Below are 20,726 nucleotides of genomic sequence, written 5' to 3'. Positions count from 1 at the left end.
TTTTTCGCTTCTTCCAATGTGGTTTCGTAGATAATACCTTAATACTGTCCCACAAAAAGGTTTTGTTACAGCTCCAGCTTGTGAAACCTTTCACATTCATGTGGTGATGCCTTGACTTATTTTTACTTGATTATTATTATTATAAAGTTAAGTTTCTACATAATTTTTTTTCGTTTCTTAAAAGGCCACAGAAAGCACATCAATTTGAGTTGCATTTTATATAACTTCACAATGTTACTTTTAAAGTTTTGGGATCAGAACCTTTAGTATTTTTCTAGATATGGCCCTTTCTATGCAACAAAAAAATCCAAAAATAACATTTAAAAAAAAATTTAATTTTAATAAAATAACCACTGTAAAGGTTTCCAGAAATCAAATGTGTTAAAACATACGCGGTACATGCCCATTTGTCACTGGAATAAACATGATGAAGTTGACTCAGTTCAGTGCAATACAAGATATTGTGAGATGCATTTAATAACAAATGGAACCACTTGGTGATAGAAATGTGTATCAATAAATCAAACATGAACTGACTGTTCCGACACTGGGATAAAAAAACAAGAAAACTGCCTCAGACACCTCAATATTTTTTCATTATTCTTAGTTAAATTCAGAGAATTTTTCTCAAAAAAAATTTTCATAATAAAAGGAGGAAAAATTTTGTGCTTCAGTGAAAGGCATCATTTCACAGCTGAACATCACAATAATAATCTCACATTTTAGTAAGCATAATGTAAATATCACATACAAAACAATATGATGTTGATAAATATTAGACTTGTACACCTAAAGTCAATATCATCAAATGGACCCAAAATCATCTTTTTATGCCTAATATATTGCTGAAACCAGATATATGTGATACTTACGTTTCATAGACAGGCATTTAGACAAAGCACATTATTTATGTACCTCTTTTTCACACATTTAAAATTATTTCCTTTTATTAATTACTTGTAATTCATTTGTAATTACTTTAATAAATTACTTGCAAGAAATTATCTCGCCACTGAAGCACAAGGAAAGTGTAAGAAATTGGAGTTTGTCAAATAATTCACCTCTTATTTCGAGTTTACCTTCTTCACACTTAATATAGTTTCCCCTGAAATTGGTACTGTGCCCAATGAGGCAAATTTTGACTTGAGTCTGTCAACTAGTGCCAAGGGACTGGTTGGGTTTAAGTCTGATGCATTTTCCTTCACATGTAGTTTTGCTATTTTGTCAATGCAGAAATCTACATGATCAGGCTCCTCAATCTTCTGAGTGCTCTTTGAAGAGCAGTTAGATTTACCTTGTTTTTTAGTTTTCCTTGTCAGCTTATTTTCTTTACCTGATGATAATTCCTTACAAATGGAAGATTGTTTCGAAATATCAGCAGAAACAGGCTGACAACTTGTTGACAATATGCTAGACACAGCAGAGACAATACTCTTTGAAACATTTTGTGTATGCAGATTGTCCTTGTGGAGGTCAAAACCTTCACTACATTGACACAATTGTTTGGTTTTGTTCAAGTTTTTGCTTGTGCATATTGATGCATAGCACATCTCATTCAGTGGTGATCTGGCTTTAGTAACAGTTTCTTTCGACTCCTTTCCACAGTCAACTGCATTCACCTCTACTGGTCCAACCATGTCTGCAGTTTTACTTAGAGTTACCAGTATATCATCATTATCACATTCAGCACTTTTCTTTTCACACTCAATCCTTGTCGGTTGCACTTTCATTTCCTTGTTACATGTTGTTGGAGTCAGAGGCTCTCTAATCTGTGACCCTGTGGTGTCATTTAGCAGAGAGGTCTCCAGATAGAAGTATCCATACCCTGGACTGATGCTGCACAGATCTGGGCTGTCAAATGGCACTCTTTCCCTAAGCTTTACTGAAGATGTTTGAGGAGTGGAGACAGTGTTTACCCCTGAATCATTCAGAAATACCTTCATACTGGACAAGTCGTGTGGTATGCCAGGAGAACTTCTCAACAGTCCATCCTTTATAGAATTTCCTTGCTCGTGATTCTGCTGTAAGGACGGACTCAGCATCCTTGTTAGCCCAGAAGAAAGGTCTGGACTGGAGAAAGGGTTTCCTCGATTCGTATATATTTTGTTGTCCATAATTTGTGGGCTGGCACATACTGATTCAGAGCTGAAGAGGTCAATACTATTATCGCAGGTACACAGGATACTCTGATCAGGCTCCATGCCTGAGGCATCCTCGGGTACACAGGTAATTGTTATCACATCTGAAGTCCTCACTGTCTCATCTGTCACTAAGGCATTAACCTCCGCTGTACCTAACAAACTATCACCATCACCTCTTACTAATGATGCATCACCGTCAGGGCTGAATAACTCATACACACTGCCATTTCCAGCGTCTGAGTCACTGAAACCAACCACTTTCTCTGAACTCAAATTTACAATCTTTTGGGGACTTGACAAATGCTGATCAGATTTGTCTCCCCCTGCTGTAGAGATGATAATAATAGTAGGTCTGCTATTACTGACATTGGCTTGGTTGTGGTCTTCAGCAGCAACAGGTGAAGAAGTTTCACTCAAATGTGCATCATGTCCAATCAATCGATGATCTGTTCCCTTCACATCATCATCAGATCTGGTAAATGTATCATTTTCCACTTTTTGTTTTTGTCTTGGACTATTACCCATTTTTTCTGTTACAAAGTCTGGTTTGTTCTGCCTTTCTCCTTGAGTTGTCTTCACTTTGACACAGCTGTCTTTCATAGCTACCATCTTGATTCGCTGTGATAAGGGAATATACTCTGACACACTATCATCATCGGAGGACTCAAAATTTCTTGCACTAAGCTCAGTCAAAGTACCGCTACTGCTGTTTTCCATGTTGGTTTTTACTTTGCCATTCACAATAGCAGAATCATACACCTGCTCATCTTGTCCACTTTTCACTGTCACACGAGTATTTCGTTTCAAAGTTTGGATTCTGGGTGGAAAATCCTCATTTCCAGCAGACATAGCATCACTCTTCTCACAATTCACTTTGGCAGAGTAATCTGATAACATTACTTCAGAGATCTTGATGTCAAGATCAAGGTTATTCAATCTTTCTGCAACCAAAGAGACCATATCATCTTCTTCAGCAGGAGCTTTAGAATGGGCTTTGTCAGGTTTTACCTTCTTCCGACCTGTTTCAAGTAAAGACAACACATGACAAGTCATCGCTGTAACTCTTGTTTCGACGCATATGATTACGTCTTAAAACACAAGTCAACAATAAAAGGTTACATCCAAAACTGTAAACTGCTATGTGATATCATTTATACCATTGTAAATCATAAATGGTTATGGGAAAAGGGAACAAGTGAATATGTTAGCTAGGGTATTAATTAAAGGACTGAATATCAGCTGGAAGCATTTTACAGAAGATGAAGTGAACGGCATTCAGTGCAATGTTAATCATGTAACAGCGCAAATGAAATCTACATTGAACACTTCTGTAAGACCCACAGCAACAGAGTCCAGTATGCCACACTGCATGTAAAATGCATTACCAAAAACAAATCTCCCAAATGAAATAAGTATCTCTTGGATCAAATAAACATCTTCCAAACCAAACAAATATCTCCCGCACTGATTACACACCTAAAACAGAAGCACTTAAGAGTACAGGGTAAATGACAGATCATATGTACCAGGCGGGCAATCTAAGCGTCCACCTCACAAACAGACATATCAAGTAGGCTGCAATATCCAGTCTGTAGAATAGTAATTATGTCCACAATTAACTGCGTAAAAATGCTTTTTAATAATCACTACAACCAGAGGATGGATGTTTCGAATGTGAGTGCCTTCTGTTTCTTCGATAGTTTCAAGCTGCTTCTAGAAACATTGTTACCACATCAACACGTGAGGTGCGGGTGTTCTTTACCTTTTGATACTTTCCTAGCTTTCTCCATGCCCTCAAACAATCCCATTGTTTCAGAGAAGCACTGTGTAAACTTATCTTCTTCTTCTATGGTGGTGTAGTATGGATTATCTTCAGTGGCATTGTCTGAAATACAAAATTACCCGAAGGGTGAAGCTGATGTTTTTGACTTTTTCGTATTTCTTCATCTCAATGTATGTTGAGAAAACTATCAATAAATACAAACAGTTATTGGAATTTTTAAGTTATAGAACAAAGATAACATGGCCAATTATAACATCAGAATACAATATCCTTAAATATTTTGAAAAACCTATCAAACATCCACAAAAATCACAAAAGGGCATTCATTGACTTGCAAAAGCAGAGGGATACTTTTAGTGACATCCTGTGTCATGCAGATTAGGGCCAGTGGTTAAACAAGGTGATGATAGAAACACTCTCTGCCTAATTATGTCTTACAAGAACAAGGATTATGAGAAATGACGTACGGTACCATAAGTAAAACACTGTATTTATTTATTTCAATGATGTATTGTTCTGAAGAATATTTCACTTATACGATATAATGGAAGGAAACAAGGCAGAGCCTGAAGGAACAAGGTAGAGCCTGAAGGAACAAGGTAGAGCCTGGAGGAACAAGGCCGAGCCATGAGGATACCCATAACCATCTGCAGCTTGCTGACAGACTTTTCATTGAGAGGGAGCCTGTATGAGATGGAGTTGAACTCATAGCCACTGCATTGGTGAGAAACTACTAGTGTGCTACGCTAGCACACTAACCACTAGGCCACAGAGGCCCAGTGAACCCTTGTAAGAAAAGCTATTTCAGAATGTAATGAACAAAACAATCATGTTGTCATGTGTTTTAGTATATTCAGCCTCAGTTAGATTTGTACCAAAACAATACTGAAAACACACATAGGTAAGAACAGAATATGACTCAGAATTCACCACCAGTATAAGCAGTCACATGTGTTACCTTGTCGCATCCATTCTACCTCCAAACACGGCACTCCCTGTCTACCCGCCTCTTTACAATGCTACAACAGCAACAACATCAATAGGATGAATTGCCAATCGATATGAAAAATAATCTGTTAGGCAAATTTTTTCAAATATTACCACACTACATATTTAGTCATGCCACATTTAAACTTTTGTGGGGACCCTCGCCAGTTTGACAGGTAAAATGAGACTGTAAGGACTAATTTATTTATTTGATTGGTGTTTTACGCCGTACTCAAGAATATTTCACCTATATGACGGCGGCCAGCATTATGGTGGGAGGAGACCCGGGCAGGCCTGGGGGAAACCCACGACGATCCGCAGGTTGCTGGCAGAAGGAAGCCAGCATGGGCTGGACTTGAACCCACAGTGGCCACATTGGTGAGAGGGTCCTGGGTCATTACACTGCCACTGGCTCGCTAACCAACTGAGCCACAGAGGCCCCCAGACTGTGAAGAACTTTGATCAATGATGCCACGCGTTCAAGTCCAGCTCATACAGGATTGACTGCGGATTTACACCCACAGATTGATCAGGTCCTACTTGGCAAAGGTCGGTGGTTTCCTTCAGGCACTCCAGTTTCCTCCACCCATTTAACTTGACCATTGTTAAGTTAGGTGTTAATCACCAATACTCAGTATGACGCTGAACAGCTATGAAATACACCGATAAACCTTTAAGTTAGGAATGTGAGCCTTGACATTAAGAAGTGCAGAGCATTTCAAATTTAACCTGTTTAACCACAACATTTCGCTATGAGTTTAACCAAACTTCATGTGGATACTTTCCTCTGTTAACAACATCATACAGAGAATGTACACTTTTGCAGAAAATATCCAGACATGATGTGTGAATTACCTGGTATCATGGTGACGTCACTCTGCAGCTCACAAGGGCAAATCAGTTCATTTTAACTGGTACATACAATACTGAAAATCATCTACAAGAAAGGGCTTAAATTTACTGAATTACCTCAAAGATGAATAAATTAAATATTTCAGGTAATTAAAAGTTAAAATGTATTGATTATCCTCCTCCCGTGCCATAAAGTGATCAAGTGACGGCACAAAGGGACGTCACCATGATGTTTTAACTTAGTATTCGCAGTCCTTCAGCACTGACCGATGAGGCACTAAGTGCAGGGCTGGCTTGTGTTGACCAGTCAGGAGGATGTCTGTCATGTCCCAGAGAGTGATCAGAGGCAGGACCTTTTCCTCCGTGTACTCTCGCGGCCAGTCCAACTTCTGGAAGAGGAAGTCCTGAAACACGCAACAACATAACAACCACAACGCTCATTGTTAATAGACTAATTGACGGCAAAGAAGAATTTACACCTTAATATGTATGCTAAAGAACCATTCAAATTCTCTAACATGTCCACAGAAACCTGATAACCCTATTTCTCCTAAAATCTGGGACACCTGGTCTGCTCATTTTTTGCCGATATACATGTAATTGTAGCATGAATATTGAATTTCCCTTGTTCACAAGGTTAGACCCATCTAATGAAAAACATACTCATATCTCTACTTTTCCAAAAGACTGGTAAAGAAATGTAATATTCTACCTTTCAACCACCTACTAATATCTGTCCCAAATTTTAGAAGAATTAGTGTAGCCAGCCATTAGTTTGTCAGGGGTTTGTTTGTTGTTGTTGAAAGGCTTTCATTCATTTTTATGCATTACAATTACCTGCAGTTTCTCTATCCATGGACGACGCTGTCTAAACTCCTTCGCAGCACAGGTATCCTTGGCAACCAGAAACTCATTAATGACCTGATATAGATTGATTGATCAGCGTCTGAAAAATATGGCTCCCAGATTGGCTCGGAGTGTTTTCTAAACAAAGCACACCACAGTCGTCACACGTATTATTTATCTGACTGGTGTTGATGCCGTACTCAAGAATTGCCTCTGACTCAGGATTATTGTTGGAGAAAACCGGCAGAGCCCCGGTTAAACCAACAAAAATCACAAGCTGCTCCACAAAGCATATATAAACTCAACCATGGTAGCCATGTTGTGTTTCTCAGCAGTGTTATTCCAGGACTGGTTCCTTGACTGACAACATACCCTACCTATCTGTATTTATCTTAATTGATGTATGATTAATTGCTTAAGACTCTTTGTCTCTCTTAACATTCAGAACTTTTAAGGTTTCAGTAAATTATACTTTCTATTGTTCTGTTCACCAAACACAGTATAAATGCAAATAAACAGCGTCATGCTTGGCTGAAAAACACAAAACCAGTCATAAAGTTGGACAAACTGAGGGTGGATTATTTCATCAAAGTCACTTGGATGTCTCTTATATTTCCTATAAATGTGCACTAGTTACCTCATGATTGGGAAAATTTTCCACTTTCATTGCTTTTTTCCACACAGCCTTTTCTATTCCTTCCAAATTACTGCCATCCTCTGTCTGCCAGGCCTCAAACCTGAAGAAGTTTATTTTACATATGAATACGATTAGCATATTTAAAGACATGATCCACAAAGCTCACACACTACAACTGCATTTACACTGCCCCGTCTTAAATTTAACAATACATGCCCAGTCAGTACAATGTACATGCACCTTAATGATGTAAAACATACAAACACAAAACTCTTGCCACACCTGTCCAGTATATTCACACCTTCCAGCAACTTGACTAGTTTCAGGACTTGCTCTTTTCCCACCCCAGGTACTCCCTTAGGCAAGTAATCGCAGCCGAGTAGGAGTGCTAGTCCCACTAGACCCTCCTGTCCTAAACCTAGGCTTTTCTCTATGTCCTCTCCACAATAGCTTTCCACATGAGGGTCCTGAAAAAAAGTATAGCAACAAAAAAAGGATAAATTTTTTCACCACAAGGTTCGTCCAAAGTTAAAACCTGGATAGTATCCTCTGAAAAATCCTCTGACACATTTCCCATACGTGATATCATCATTCTTTTAGGGATGTTTTTTATGCAGTGGAATAGGTAAATCCATCAGATGTCAAGCTATTCCTACGCACATTTTTTTAGAGATCTACATCAAAAGACACATTATCTGTGATAAGAATGTATTAAAAAAAATTCAATCAATAAATACTTGCACGATTAAAGTTGTTAATAGGAAAACTATTATGTGTATTATAACCTTTGTGTTCAGGGTAAAATTGCGGTAAACAGTCCTCGCTCCATAAAGGAAGGCATCTCCATCCTCAGTCAAACAACCATCAGCTATCTGTAAAGAAAAGTAAAAATACTGTCATCCTGCTTTTGTAAGTAATACATATCAAAAGAACAAATTTAAAGTAAACTTGAACAGGTTTCAAGTTATGAGTCAAAAGCACAGCTGGGTCTTCAAAAATTTACTATACTGCAGACACTCATTCATGAATATACCTAACTCAGATTGAGTTTAGCTCTTTTGGCTGAAAAATTTGAGGAGTCAAAACACATTTCAAGTTGTCCTGGTCGTAAAAATGGGATTTGGAGACACAAATATTTCTTATTCAAGACAGTCACACACCCATGATGATCAACACAAAGCACAAAGATACATCAGATGCTTGTGCTCTCAACAGTAGAAAAATGTATACATGTACATGTACTTATAGTTCACTTTAACCAATACTGGTGTTGACTGGAAGGGAAATCCTAGTTTGCCTTACCCCCTGACGATTAAGCAAGGCACACAGTGCTTCTGCCTCCCCTTGACTGTAGATATAAGGAATACCCAGGTGGCTTAGCAGCTCACAACACTGAAATAATACAGAGGTGTACGTGACAAATTTCAATGAATAATAGGGTGTCCAGAACACCGACAGGTAATATTTCCGAGTGACATGAAAAAAAAAAGTTACCTAGTGTATTTAACAGGAGTTTTGGTCAAATATTAGTGGAAATTTCTGAAATATTTTGAGCCAAAAATCAACATTATCAAAACATTCTTAGATGCAGTTTTGTATTTATTAGAGGAGAGCATGATGTTATGCCCACATGACAGATGTGTACATGTCGAGAAACTTTTTGACAGGTGCAAAAACAAATTACAGTTTTATTATCATACTGTAAAGAATTTTTCAAATGTATAGTGAATGGAAGACAGTTGAGTTTTATGGAAAAGGAGGTAAAGGGTAAACCAAAGACTTTTGGCAAGTGGTAGACAAGGGTTTGTCAACAAATGTAAAACTGTGCAGATGGCCAAAGAGCACTGTCTTACACTTACTGACATGGAGAGCAGGGGAATCCGTTAATTACCCAGACATAAGACCAGCTTTGAAACCACTTCTCGTGCATCGTAGCCACTGAAAGACAAGGATTTTAACCACTCAGCATCCCTGCTATCTCACAAGATCAAAGGGAAATTTCCACTGGCACAAATACAGACATGCAGGACATTCTGTTACACTGCATTTATGGCAGACCAAAAAGAATCATTCAAAGATTACTGCCTGGTAGACTCGAATCCTTGAATTTTTGTAAAGAATTGACACTGGTTCATTGAGACAGGGAGGATAATCCAGGAACATCCCTGTACATGAATTTTAACCTACAGCATGGACACGAATGTTCTGATGTTTATAACAATCGGAATGCATTTATTTTCGTTATATGTTTTAATTCCAAGAGGTACCAAAACAGATGGAATTAAGGTACTTTGAAATCATTATTTTTCACAGTTACACATCGCTTGGTCTTTTATACAAATCATGACCTAAAATGTCTGCTAACTCAGCTTGCTTTATTATGTCACAAACTGATAATCACACTTAACGATCGATGGCGTCCTATTATCTATGCAATGAAAGAAAGGTTTCATATATGGCGTCCAATAAAAAAACGCAAAGCAATCAAACAGTCAGACATCAAAGAAACTACATGTACCTAACTGAAGTTGAAATAACTGTACTATGAGCCTGTTATGTCTGTCTGTAGGGCATTACTGGCTGTCCAGTTCAGCCTTACCTCTTTTAGAATGGTGTTAAACTGGGAGCGGCCTTTCCTCTTGGGCTTTGACAAAGACGATGTGGTTTTGTGTTTTCCCTGGTGTCGGGCTTGCTGTCTTTTTGCCATGGTATCTCGTTTCAGATCAGGTGCTTCTCCATCTATCGCAAATATAAGCTTGATGCCCATTTGGGTGAGATTAGACACCCGGAAAAACAGGTTCCTGTTTTGATGAGAAATATAATTAACGCACTACACATAATGAATATGATGTAAATGAAGTAATAAACGATTGCATTTTGCCAAAGCATAATACCACCCACTAAAACTTTATCAGACAACAATTACTAATTTACTGCAAGCAAAATTTTTGCCAAAAAGTTCTGTAAGCAGTGAATTTAGGTCAGCATTTTAAGTGCCATGGCAAATTTTTCCAAATAAGACCATTGAACACGCAAAGGTTCATGGAGTTAGTCAGCTACTGGACGGGTGAAACAGAAAACTGGTGCTACATGTATTTGGACACCCTGTTTTCAGCACTTTTAACATGGGAGAAATAGGACAAAATGAAATTTGGACACCCTGCTGTAACAAAATGGCCTCAAAAATAACTTCATTCAGCTAAAGTATTGCTCTATTGTAGCTGATTGGCAATTGACCGTTGAGGTCACAAGTTCAAACCCACTTCTGGATGGCTCGGCTGCGACTTTATGTCAGCAGGATTCTCAGGTACCTGGTGAAAGCTTGAGGTTTACTGTTTTTTGTCCACCCATAAATTTGCCAGCTCTCATTCATACATAATGGAAAATGACCAAAAAATTTCGCCCCAAAAAGTCCACTTTCAGAGGCAAATAAATGTGATCAAATATTAATTTTGATGCTGTAACTGTTTTTCCTGTAGGATATCAGCCTACCTTTAAAACTAACCTCATAACACCTTTCTAAGATAACTAGAACTCTTAGAATCAAGGAAGTAAATAAAATAGGATTCAGTTCATTTAAACTGTAGCTACATTAGAAATTTGCCTTAAATGCAACATCATTAGTAACCCGAACATTTATATACAATTTTTGTAATGCCATTTTAGCCATGAAGTGTTGTTTACAACATATTTTTTTTGTAAATAATGGGAAACTTGTGGATGAGCTACACAAGTAGTCCAAACGATAGAAGAATGTATTGTCTTCTGTCTCGTCGCATGTGTACTGCAAATATGTTTTATGAGCTCACATATATCGATAATTGGCGCCCTAGCGCAGCATAATTACCCAGGAGCCTCTCAACAATGTGGAGTTCAAGTCCAGCTCATGTTGGCTTCCTCTCCGGCTGCGGATGGTCGTGGGTTTCCCCCAGGCTGTGCCCGGTTTCCTCCCACCATAATGCTGGCCGCCGTCGTATAAGTGAAACATTCTTCAGTACCGCGTAAAACACCAATCACATAAATAAATAAAATAAATAAATAAATAAATATACCGATAATCGTGACGTAATAAAGGAATGAACAAATTAGTTCACAGCTTTGGATCATCTTATTACATGTGGGAAGGAGTTTGCGAGTTTCCTATTTCCTTGCCATAATAATTAAGTTGTTGACAAATGTGTAACAGATGTAGAGCCAGATATACATGTAAATAGGGCATGATACCTTCAGATGTGCTGTTTAGACATACCTGAGATGAGGTTTCAATACCACTCCTTGCATTTGCCGGACAGCATTACTTTCACACACCCAGATACTGAGGTCTACAGCCAGCGTCTGGCCTTTTAGGTCACTCAGGGGCACATGCTTCTTCACAGGAGCCAAAACTGACCACAGCTGAATAACCCCCATTGTGTCTCAATTTCACACAGACCTCATAGATTTAGTCTCCAATCTACAAAATATAAAATGTGGCACAAAGCTGTTATAATAGATAACCATCACACTGTCTGACTGTCCTACACAAAGCAGTCAGTAAAGAAAAAGAAGACAATTAATATTACCTCAGTTATACCTCAGTTAAGATGGATGGAGTCAGACTAACATGGCTGAAGCCATTTTCTGCTGACATGCTCGGTAGAACGTTTAATGTAGAATTCTTACAAAGGTCATGGGACACACCAAGTTAGAGACACTGGAATATGGTATCACGTCACTCGTACTCCATGCATCCTCACATGGCTAAAACACAAAACAGGGATAGTGTGATGTCAGCAGAAACAGCTACGTTTCGGGGTTGTAGAAATAATTTCTTGTCTTGTTTGTGTGTGTGTGCTCATAAAACTGACAACATGGCAGTGCTTGGCATTGAGCTAAGTGCACTATTGGCTTTTCACACATTATCACTTGAGATCTGTAATAGTCACGCAGTCTGACTGGCTGAGAAAAGCCAATAGTGCGCCTTAACATTGTTTTTGTCTCAAAGCACAGTCGCACTTAAAAACTTAATACTGCAAAATAATTAGTGTATTGTGATATATTAAACTTGAAATTCTTAACCGCAGCATTGTTTTCATTATCTTCAATTAAGTCTCCGAAAAATTGCCTTCTTATTAAATATCATGTAATGTTCTTGGCAAATAATGACCACAAGGGAAACAACTCTTGTTCTGTTGCCGTTAAACTCAGGGTAATTCAGTGTCCGTTGTGAATCAAAGATGCATGTATCTGTATGGTTTGACATAAAGGGCAAGTGATCTAGACTGAAAGTATCGGAGAAATGCCTAAGCTAAATAAGGTAAGACTGTATCCACCCATACTTTTTGTAATAATCGCCAAATTAAGGGGTTTTGTTGGTTCTTTGATAACATGTAAAGGGCAGCAATCTTGGTTTCTCGGCGCCGCAGGCAAACCACAAAACAAACAACTTTGTAGTCATTCAGAACATTATCAACAACAACAACAACAAAGATTAACTCTTGATGCCAATTTGCAGTTCAATCAGGCATTTTTATTCGTCCATCAGAAGATAAATTTTGTCACACGACAAAGTTATATGCATACCTGCCATAAAAACATGATGCAAAACGATCTACATGTAGCTGAGGGTTGAACTTTCGATCTCTCTCTCTGTCTCTGTGTCATCTAAAAGTTGAAATCCCCGCCATTTTCCCGAAGGCGGAAGAAAAAAATGATGAAATTTTATAAAACTTTTTAAATGTAAATCATCCCTTTTGAATAAATCAACAATTAAAATGTATAGAACCAAAAATTTTAATTTGGCAAAATCCGGGTAAAAATTTGACAAAACTGTCAGTAAATACCTCCACGTGACTTCCCACATGTGTGAGCAGTCCAGGTTGTAAGATATTCGCGCCAGTTTTTAAACAACTGATCAGATGTGTTAATATTGCGGATATTTAGGGCAAAAATGCCTCTTCTGGGCAAGAAAGCCATCTCCCAGATTAGACCTGTAACTGATATCAAGCCAGATGAGACGATTTACACCATTGCTCACACACAAGAACAGTTCCGATCACGGGAGTATCCTTTGCATCTTGCTATTTTCGCATCCAAAATGGCGGCGGTGTTGTGTCAAGACAATTGAATGTAGGAAAATTGGTAATAACTACTTAAGTAGCAAGAATCAGCAATATTTTGGTAGGTGGAATATATTTATGTTTGACGAAAATCATTGTCTGGCAGTTTGCGACTGCACGCAGTTGTGTTTTCTTTTTTCTGTTAAAAATAGTGATAAAACCGGCTAATTTTGGTTGTTTACATCTCTATGACGACCATGTGAGTGTGTGGGTGTGATTGGGAGGGGTGTCGGTCATGTGTCGTCATATTTGCCCAATATATATGTATTAATTTGACTTTAGAGCATCATTTCTTTTAAGTGACCTATTACAACAGCCGCCATATTCCTTCTGGCTCACGCCGGATCTCTGCCAATGTCGTCTGCTATGGGCAGCTGCAGGGAACCTTCAGCCGGTTTACTGCGTAGAAAACTTTGTTTATTTGAATTTGAAAGACCCTGGATAGTAAACCATTCACCTTATTATGTTAACTACATGCAGCCCCAGTGACTTGCAAGTTCCATTGCTTGCTGTTGTTGTTACATTTTTTTTCTCTCTCCAGGTTTCAGTTCACCAATGTGATTAAGGTTGTCCCCTAAATACCTGTTTGCATAATACTGCCTGCACAGTTTGTGATGTTGAGTCCCAGTCAGACTCTTCTTTAGGTTATTAATGCACGTGTAATATTGCCATACTGCATTGTTTACAAATTTCATGTGAAATTTGCTTAATCTCTTGATGGAAATAATTACTGTGATGAATGAAACAGCATATTTACTCTCTTTTTGTCATTATTTCGACAAAGTTTTGGGATGATACAATCTGTGGGCCTGATGTAGACAAGTTATGCTAGAAGGAGTCCAAATTTTTTGATAAATAGGATGACAATTATGGATGTGTTATCTTCCTTAACTTGGTGTTTTGCATAGGGATTTTGAGAAACGGTTGCATATGTACAATGAGAGAGTTTGGACTTGCCAGTGCACAGGACACACTAATCTCTCACACGAAGAAGCCCTAAACTCAGAAAAGGCTGTGCACAAAACCCTGAAAGCTCAATTTTCACCCTGTTATGAAAAATCTGTGCTGGAGCTGGTGCATCATAGTGAGTATATCTGGTCTTCAGTGCCTAGGTGCTAATGTTTACCACCAGGGGGCGCCACTGTTGCCATCTATCACACTGGAGCTGTATCGCAATATGTAGGGCTATTACACAGCCCTACTTCAGCTGTTCCATGTATACGCAGAACTACAAGTAACCCCAAAAACACTAACACTGCTTTTCATTTTAGCATAAAAATAGTCTATTTTAGTGAACAAACATGAATTTAAGTATTTTTTCATGAATTTTCTTTTTGTAAAGCAGCTATGAGAGAAAACATATATTTTATCATAATAATCTCTTACTCCTTTAAGTCATGAATGGTTCACTGGATAATTTTGGTGATGAAATGTCATCTTTATTTTCTGTCTGAAAATTGCTACATATGTAAAGTTTCTCATTTTTCTTTTCAAGGCACTTTATCTTTAGAAACATTGGTGGATCAGTCTTGGTTAAAGTTGCAGCAGTGCTTGTGTTTAAATGAAAAAGCCTCCTTGAAAATTAAAACAACTGAAAAATGGTAAGTGGCTGCTTGCACACCCTAAGAAATATGTATATAATATTCAATAGCTTGTATATTTATTCCCAATTTTAAGTTTTATTTGAATAGTTTTATTTTCTAAACATTCTTAGTTTTAGGCAATATCTTGTCTCAAACTATATTGTTAATTATTCGAATTCTGTGACTCCATATTTTTTGAGAATTACAAGTTGGATGATCATTTGTTGGATATAACTGAAATAAATTTTAATATCGTACCTCATTCTAATTTTTGTTTTTTTTTGCACTCAATATTCATACTTTTGTTGTTTTTTTTTCTGTTTGTCTTTCCCTTACAGCCTCGAAGGGACTGTTGTTAAAATAGATATTAATGGTGTGCAGGTAAGTAACAAAATGTTGTTTTTTATTATGATATATTATATTTTTTTTTTTTTTTTTTTTTTTGATTGGTGTTTTATGCCGTACTCAAGAATATTTCACTTATACGACGGCGGCCAGCATTATGGTCGGTGGAAACCGGGGGGAAAACCCACGACCATCCACAGGTTGCTGACAGACCTTCCCACGTACGGCCGGAGAGGAAGGCAGCATTTTTTTTTTATTATGAAGCATATGAAATATAAACAATGACATCAGTACACAGTTTCATTCCTTTTAAGTCATATGTCATTTAGTGTAATTGACCTTGCTTTTTTATGTCAACCAGATTTGTTATTTAGATATTGATTATGAATCTTGAAAACTGTCCCTTTGCAAAAGCTCTGAGTAGTATTTTGAATTTCCACCCATCATATCATGTCTTCAATTTGGTTCAGGCAAACCCAACAAACAACTGTAGCTCTCCCTCGAGTGACAAGGAGAATTCCAGTGAAGCATCCGGGGATTCGTCTAAGAAATGGGTCCCACCAAAGGTAAGTGAGTTCATTTGTAGTCAAGACTATATATTTGAATACCTACAATTACCATTCTAATCTTGTGTGCATACATATATATTGATTCAGAACATGTAAAGCAACAGCGAGAGAATGTGAAATAGGTTGACATCATTGGCCTTTTATAACCATAACGGCCTAAGTTATTTTTGAGTTGTTGTAGGGGGATGGGGTTGTGTGGTCAGGCAGTTGTCATCTATCAATATGGTATGCAAGTCTAGGTTATTAAATAAGTAAGTTTGTCAGTAGCCAGATAAAAGTCATTGGTTTTCCTTGGGCACAACAGTTTCCACCGCCTTTAAAATTTACCACTATCATACAAGTGAAAACATGAAATTCAGTGTAGAGTGGAGAACCTGTCATGCCTATAGTATTTGGGCCTTAGCAGTGTAGCGTAGTGTTTGTTCCTGTCTGTGCATTAAGGTATTATCATTACAAGAAAACAGTGGTCTGTTCAGCTTGTCAATACACAGCTAAAGAAGCCCATTAGATCATAGTAGACAGGAAATAACAGAATTAGACTAATAAATGTATTATGATACAAACATGCCAAAAATGTGATAATCCAGTTAAATCTGAATATCATAAGGACTTCTACAGTTCTAGGTGTATATAGTTCTGTGTATATATTGTTGACATAAAAAGCATTTCTGTTAATGCACCTTTATATAGATAATACATGTATATTTTATGTTTGTCCTGTCAGCTGTTACCATACAAGTATAGCCTAAAGCTGGATGATGCTGACAAGGTGATCCACGACATACCTGCTGCTGATCTGACGTGAGTTTTTCACGTTTTGTAATAATTTTGATGAAGTCAGAAAGTGTTTGTTCAGGATCATCCGGATGTCAGGAGTTTTCTGCCGTTATAGAGTTACTAATTTGTAGTAAATTGATGTATGGATATTTAAAATCCGTACATTTGTGCTATGCTTTTACTTTAGTGTATAGGTAGGTGATAAAGTTGTAACAATGTTGGTTTCTTCGCTCGCATTTGCAATACCATGTTCAACTTGAACATTTTCATTATGAAAGCTCAGTGAAATTTGAGAAACCAATAGGCCTGCTCTGGATTACTTTCCTTGTTACGTGACAGCAACTATGACATAAGGCGAGATTAAGTTTTGAGGTGTTCTTGAATGAAGTCCATGTTTTTCTGCTTAAGAGTTGGCCAAACTATATAATGTATTTAACTTGGGCCAGGATTTTAAAATTACCTCCGAATGGATAAATATAATTAAGGTTTATCCTTGATTTTCCAAATAAGTTTACAAAATTAAAATTAAATCTTAAAGCTTGGTCTTAGACTGTTTTATGCCACTTTAACTTTCATATTAACCATTTTTTGCCTACTCATAAAAATGCACCTTTTAAATGGGAGAGTGACCTGAAGGGAGGTAATTCAGTGCAGCTCTATTATCATGCAATTTTTGTATTGAAAAAAAAAAAGAATCCAGCTGGTTTAATACATGAAGTACATGTGTGGTTTGCTTGATGCCAGTATTATATAGATAAGCTTTTAATGTAGACTGTCTTTAATCTGCAGGCGCTGTGACAGACCTCCTTCAAAAGAACTTCTGCGTCTGTTCATCAGAGCTAATGCCATCCGGTCAGGTCCCACCCAGCCATGGGTTGTCGACGATAATTTAGTGAAGAAATACAAACTACCCAGCAAATTTGTAGACTTCCTTTTATCCCCTGCTAAGGTAAGATTTAAGAGAGGAGTCCTTTAATACAGCCGCAGATTACAATGGTTGTGCTGATTGACTACAGGGATGGTGGCCTGTTGGTGGCCAGCTGATGGTCTCTTGGTGGCCAGCTGGTGGTTTGTTGGTGGCCGGACGACTTTCATTTGAGATCCTTTCATGAGAGATAACTAACTGTATTTCAACTAAAGTTTGGTATGCAAAAATGCACTTTCAGAAGCACATATAGGCCTCAAACTGGTACCTTTGGTACCTCAACTTTTACAGTTTTTCAGATAAGAAATTTATCAGACTTCACAAAAAGAGTTTCTAAGTTGCCCTAGGAGGTGGACGAAGCCAAATGTGTCATGTCAAAAAAAACTAAAGCAATCAGTGTTTATTTATAATGTTGGTGTTTAACACTGTACTTGGGGATTTTTCACTTGTGACATCACTCAAGTTTATACATAGAGTATGTGCCACAAAAAAATGCTAAACTTAAGGTGAAATGCAGAATTTCCCCCAAGTACTGATTTATTTATTTAGATTGGGTGTTTAACTCTGTACTCTGCTAAGTTTGTTCTTATGTAACAGCTGTTATGTGTGCATAGAGCAAACTGAAGATACAGGAGTGAACTACTACCCTTTGCCAGTTACTTGACAAATCTCCTGACAGACAGCCACAGCCAATGCAGTATTTGCTGGATTTGAACCAAGAGCAGCAACTGTCTCATATAAGGAAGGTCCCACACCCATCAGTGTGACACATTTTTTTAACCCAATCATCTACACTTTAAGCTGAAAATGAAAGTATATTGAGATTTTTTAAATTATTGTCCCTTAACTGTTCATTTATGTTGCAAAAGTTTCCACATAGCAGATTTGAAGGAATCAGGGTTAAACAGTGACCGGTGAAAGCATTAGAGCACCGTCCTTGGGAAATATTGAGGAGAGTGGCTGGTCAATAGGGTAGGCTCTCTGCATGAGGACTGACAGCTCGTAACAGTAAAATTCTCATTTCGGAAAAGCCCTGACACTTGCACGTTGTACTGAGCTTGACTGTGTATGGTCATATGCTTGTTCAGCCCAAATTTGTATAACCATCAGCAAATGGGACCAACTCTACCAGTTCAGTTAAGTTGTGTCTTAAGCTCTCATGTGTGCCGAGCTTTACTTTGAGTGTTACATATATATAAATCGTGATGATCCACAAATTTACTTGAGTGAGGGGCAAATTAAGTACGGCGTATAAAAAATACCTCATATAAGAAATCTGGAATTAGTGCTTAAGATGCTAATCACCAATTTGCTCAAAAGTTGATCTGATCATGGCCTGGTTTTTGTTGTTACAGCTACTACTTATAATAAATTTCATTCTGTTTATGTTATTTATTTATTTTGAAAACAACAATGGTCATGAGCAATCTTTTGCTTGAACAGATGGCAGAAAATGTGAAACTGGCCGAGGAAAAGGCATCTGCAAAGAAGCGGAAATCAGTATCAGCTTCTGCTGATAAACAGAATAAGAAAGCCAAAGGACTTGGTAAAAAAAGTACCCTTTCTGATAAAAAACAGAAGAAACTGAATTCTCCGTCTTTAGTGAAAAGGACTAGTGGTGGAGGAAAGCTTCCTAAATCTCTGAGCTCTCCTGCTAAAAGGAAGAGTAATGAGATTATTGAGGTGTATAGTGAAAGCAGTGATGACGAAGCTTTGATCAATTTGATGCCCTTGTCAGTCCTGAAAGAGGGCTCTCCAAAAAAGGGCATCATTGGGGGCACCACTCCATCCTCCTCAACCACATCCACACCACGCAAACGTGGTCGGCCAAGGAAAGAGAAAAATGAAACAACACCTAAAAAGAGACAGTCGGTGTCCAGTAAAAAGGAGGATGCGTCTCCAAAAAAGCGACGGAAAACTCCAACAAAGAAGGAAGAGGACTCATCGGCAAACAAGAGGGTATCTCCCAGGAAGCGCAAGAAGACTGACAAGGTACAGTAGTGTATATTTTAGCTTAGTACTAATCAGAAATAATCAGTTAGAAAGATGTTTTGGTGTGAATAATCTGTGATTGGAAAATTTTTCCTCACACAAAGTTTATATCGTGAGGAAGGAAGTCATTTATTAGGATGTATTTTATGATGATGTCATTTTGTTCCTGAAGAAAACTTTCAAAGATTTTTTCTTTTTTCTTTTTCAAGAATATGAAACAGATGACCTTGTTTGACTTGAAGTCCCAGAAGACGCCAACAAAGAATACTCCAGATAAGAAGAAAGTTGCGACACCACCCCGTACCCCCTGGGTAGTCACCAGGTGTGTGAGTTGCTGTGGGTTTGTCTGGTGGGGGTGGGGAGGGGAATTTCTTCCTCATCTGCACAAGCTTAGCTTTGATTGACGGATTTTTTTCCATTCAAATTAACTTTTGTTAGAATTAGAACTATCAGTTTGCTGTTGGGTAGCATTTGCTGGCAAAATACTGTACTGCATACACAAAGTATTGTTGCAAACACCGTATGTCTCGCATATTGCCAATGTGACATTTACACACACCGAGAATGAAATGATAGTATAAGTAGAAGAATCTTAATAGATCTGTCCATTCATTCCCACCACTATTAGATCACTATTAGATATCTCTTGATAAGTACTCCAGTCACTTATCACTATTCCTGCTATTTATTAAAGATGTCTCCTCTACTTTTGCTAACAGAATTTTGAAGGCCAAAAAGGATGGGAACAAGGTAAACTTCAATTTGCTGACCACAAAAGCTGCCAAAGACTTGACAGCTGCTCAGAGATCCCGTCTTCCAGAGGAAATAAAGGAGATAGTACTGGCCAAGTACGATAAGTTGGAGGAGAAACGTAAAATGTGAGGATCACTTGTCATTTCTGTTAGTAATATTAATTGATACATAGAAAACTGGAACTATTAATTGATACATAGAAAACTGGAACACTTGCTTGAAAATATGTATTTTCAAGCAAGTGTTGCTTGAAAATACATATGCTTTTGAAATGTTTAGGTAATTGGGTAAAAGAAATTTTGTGTTGAAGTTTGAAGTTTTATCATAAAACAACGTGGTAAAGCAATTGAAGTATTGACATGTGGGCTGCTTTAGGGTTTGTGTTTCTCATGCCATATTGGATTCAATTTGAGGTGTCATCACAGCACTCTTTGAAGT

At 37.8% G+C, this 20,726-nt stretch overlaps 2 protein-coding genes across 4 annotated transcripts in view; one reads left to right on the top strand and one right to left on the bottom strand.

Moving 5' to 3' along the window:
* Positions 1-1,046: 1,046 nt before the first annotated feature.
* Positions 1,047-12,896, bottom strand: LOC135468843 (flap endonuclease GEN homolog 1-like). 3 transcript variants are annotated; one of them, XM_064747294.1, is made up of 11 exons: positions 12,809-12,896; positions 11,496-11,699; positions 9,846-10,047; positions 8,549-8,638; positions 8,032-8,118; positions 7,529-7,713; positions 7,247-7,346; positions 6,601-6,684; positions 6,031-6,167; positions 4,883-4,943; positions 3,917-4,026 (listed from the first exon to the last, which is right to left on the bottom strand). In XM_064747294.1, the coding sequence occupies exons 2-10, from the start codon at positions 11,654-11,656 to the stop codon at positions 4,898-4,900; spliced, it is 1,092 nt and encodes a 363-aa protein (XP_064603364.1). In that variant the 5' UTR covers positions 11,657-11,699; positions 12,809-12,896; the 3' UTR covers positions 3,917-4,026; positions 4,883-4,897. The 3 variants fall into 3 exon arrangements, with proteins under 3 accessions (XP_064603363.1, XP_064603364.1, XP_064603365.1); XM_064747295.1 differs by lacking the exon at positions 8,549-8,638; XM_064747293.1 differs by lacking the exons at positions 7,529-7,713; positions 8,032-8,118; positions 8,549-8,638; ... (1 more) ...; positions 11,496-11,699; positions 12,809-12,896 and adding an exon at positions 1,047-3,160 and having other exon boundaries at positions 3,904-4,026; positions 7,247-7,319.
* A 216-nt stretch (positions 12,897-13,112) lies between these two features.
* The window catches only part of LOC135467715 (tyrosine-protein kinase BAZ1B-like), a 33,438-nt gene continuing 25,824 nt past the window's right edge, over positions 13,113-20,726 (top strand). The window contains exons 1-10 of the mRNA XM_064745535.1: positions 13,113-13,288; positions 14,253-14,428; positions 14,840-14,945; positions 15,266-15,308; positions 15,743-15,838; positions 16,566-16,642; positions 17,408-17,567; positions 18,987-19,535; positions 19,745-19,857; positions 20,255-20,413. Coding sequence (XP_064601605.1) covers positions 13,176-13,288; positions 14,253-14,428; positions 14,840-14,945; positions 15,266-15,308; positions 15,743-15,838; positions 16,566-16,642; positions 17,408-17,567; positions 18,987-19,535; positions 19,745-19,857; positions 20,255-20,413 — 1,592 coding nt within the window. The 5' untranslated portion in view covers positions 13,113-13,175. The remainder of the gene's footprint in view (positions 13,289-14,252; positions 14,429-14,839; positions 14,946-15,265; positions 15,309-15,742; positions 15,839-16,565; positions 16,643-17,407; positions 17,568-18,986; positions 19,536-19,744; positions 19,858-20,254; positions 20,414-20,726) is intronic.

Source organism: Liolophura sinensis, chromosome 6 (assembly GCF_032854445.1).
Source record: "Liolophura sinensis isolate JHLJ2023 chromosome 6, CUHK_Ljap_v2, whole genome shotgun sequence".
NCBI classification, from domain to species: domain Eukaryota; kingdom Metazoa; phylum Mollusca; class Polyplacophora; order Chitonida; family Chitonidae; genus Liolophura; species Liolophura sinensis.
Note: the sequence above shows the minus strand (reverse complement) of the source record. Positions and strands in the feature narration are given on the sequence as shown.

Bases quoted from the DNA above. Each gene is read 5' to 3' on its own strand.
- LOC135468843 (XM_064747293.1), bottom strand. The intron at 4,944-6,030 runs GTCAGTGCTGAA...TTGCTGTTGTAG, and splicing joins CTGCACTTAGTGCCTCATCG to CATTGTAAAGAGGCGGGTAG. The intron at 3,161-3,903 runs GTAAAGAACACC...TACTTGAAACAG, and splicing joins AGCTAGGAAAGTATCAAAAG to GTCGGAAGAAGGTAAAACCT.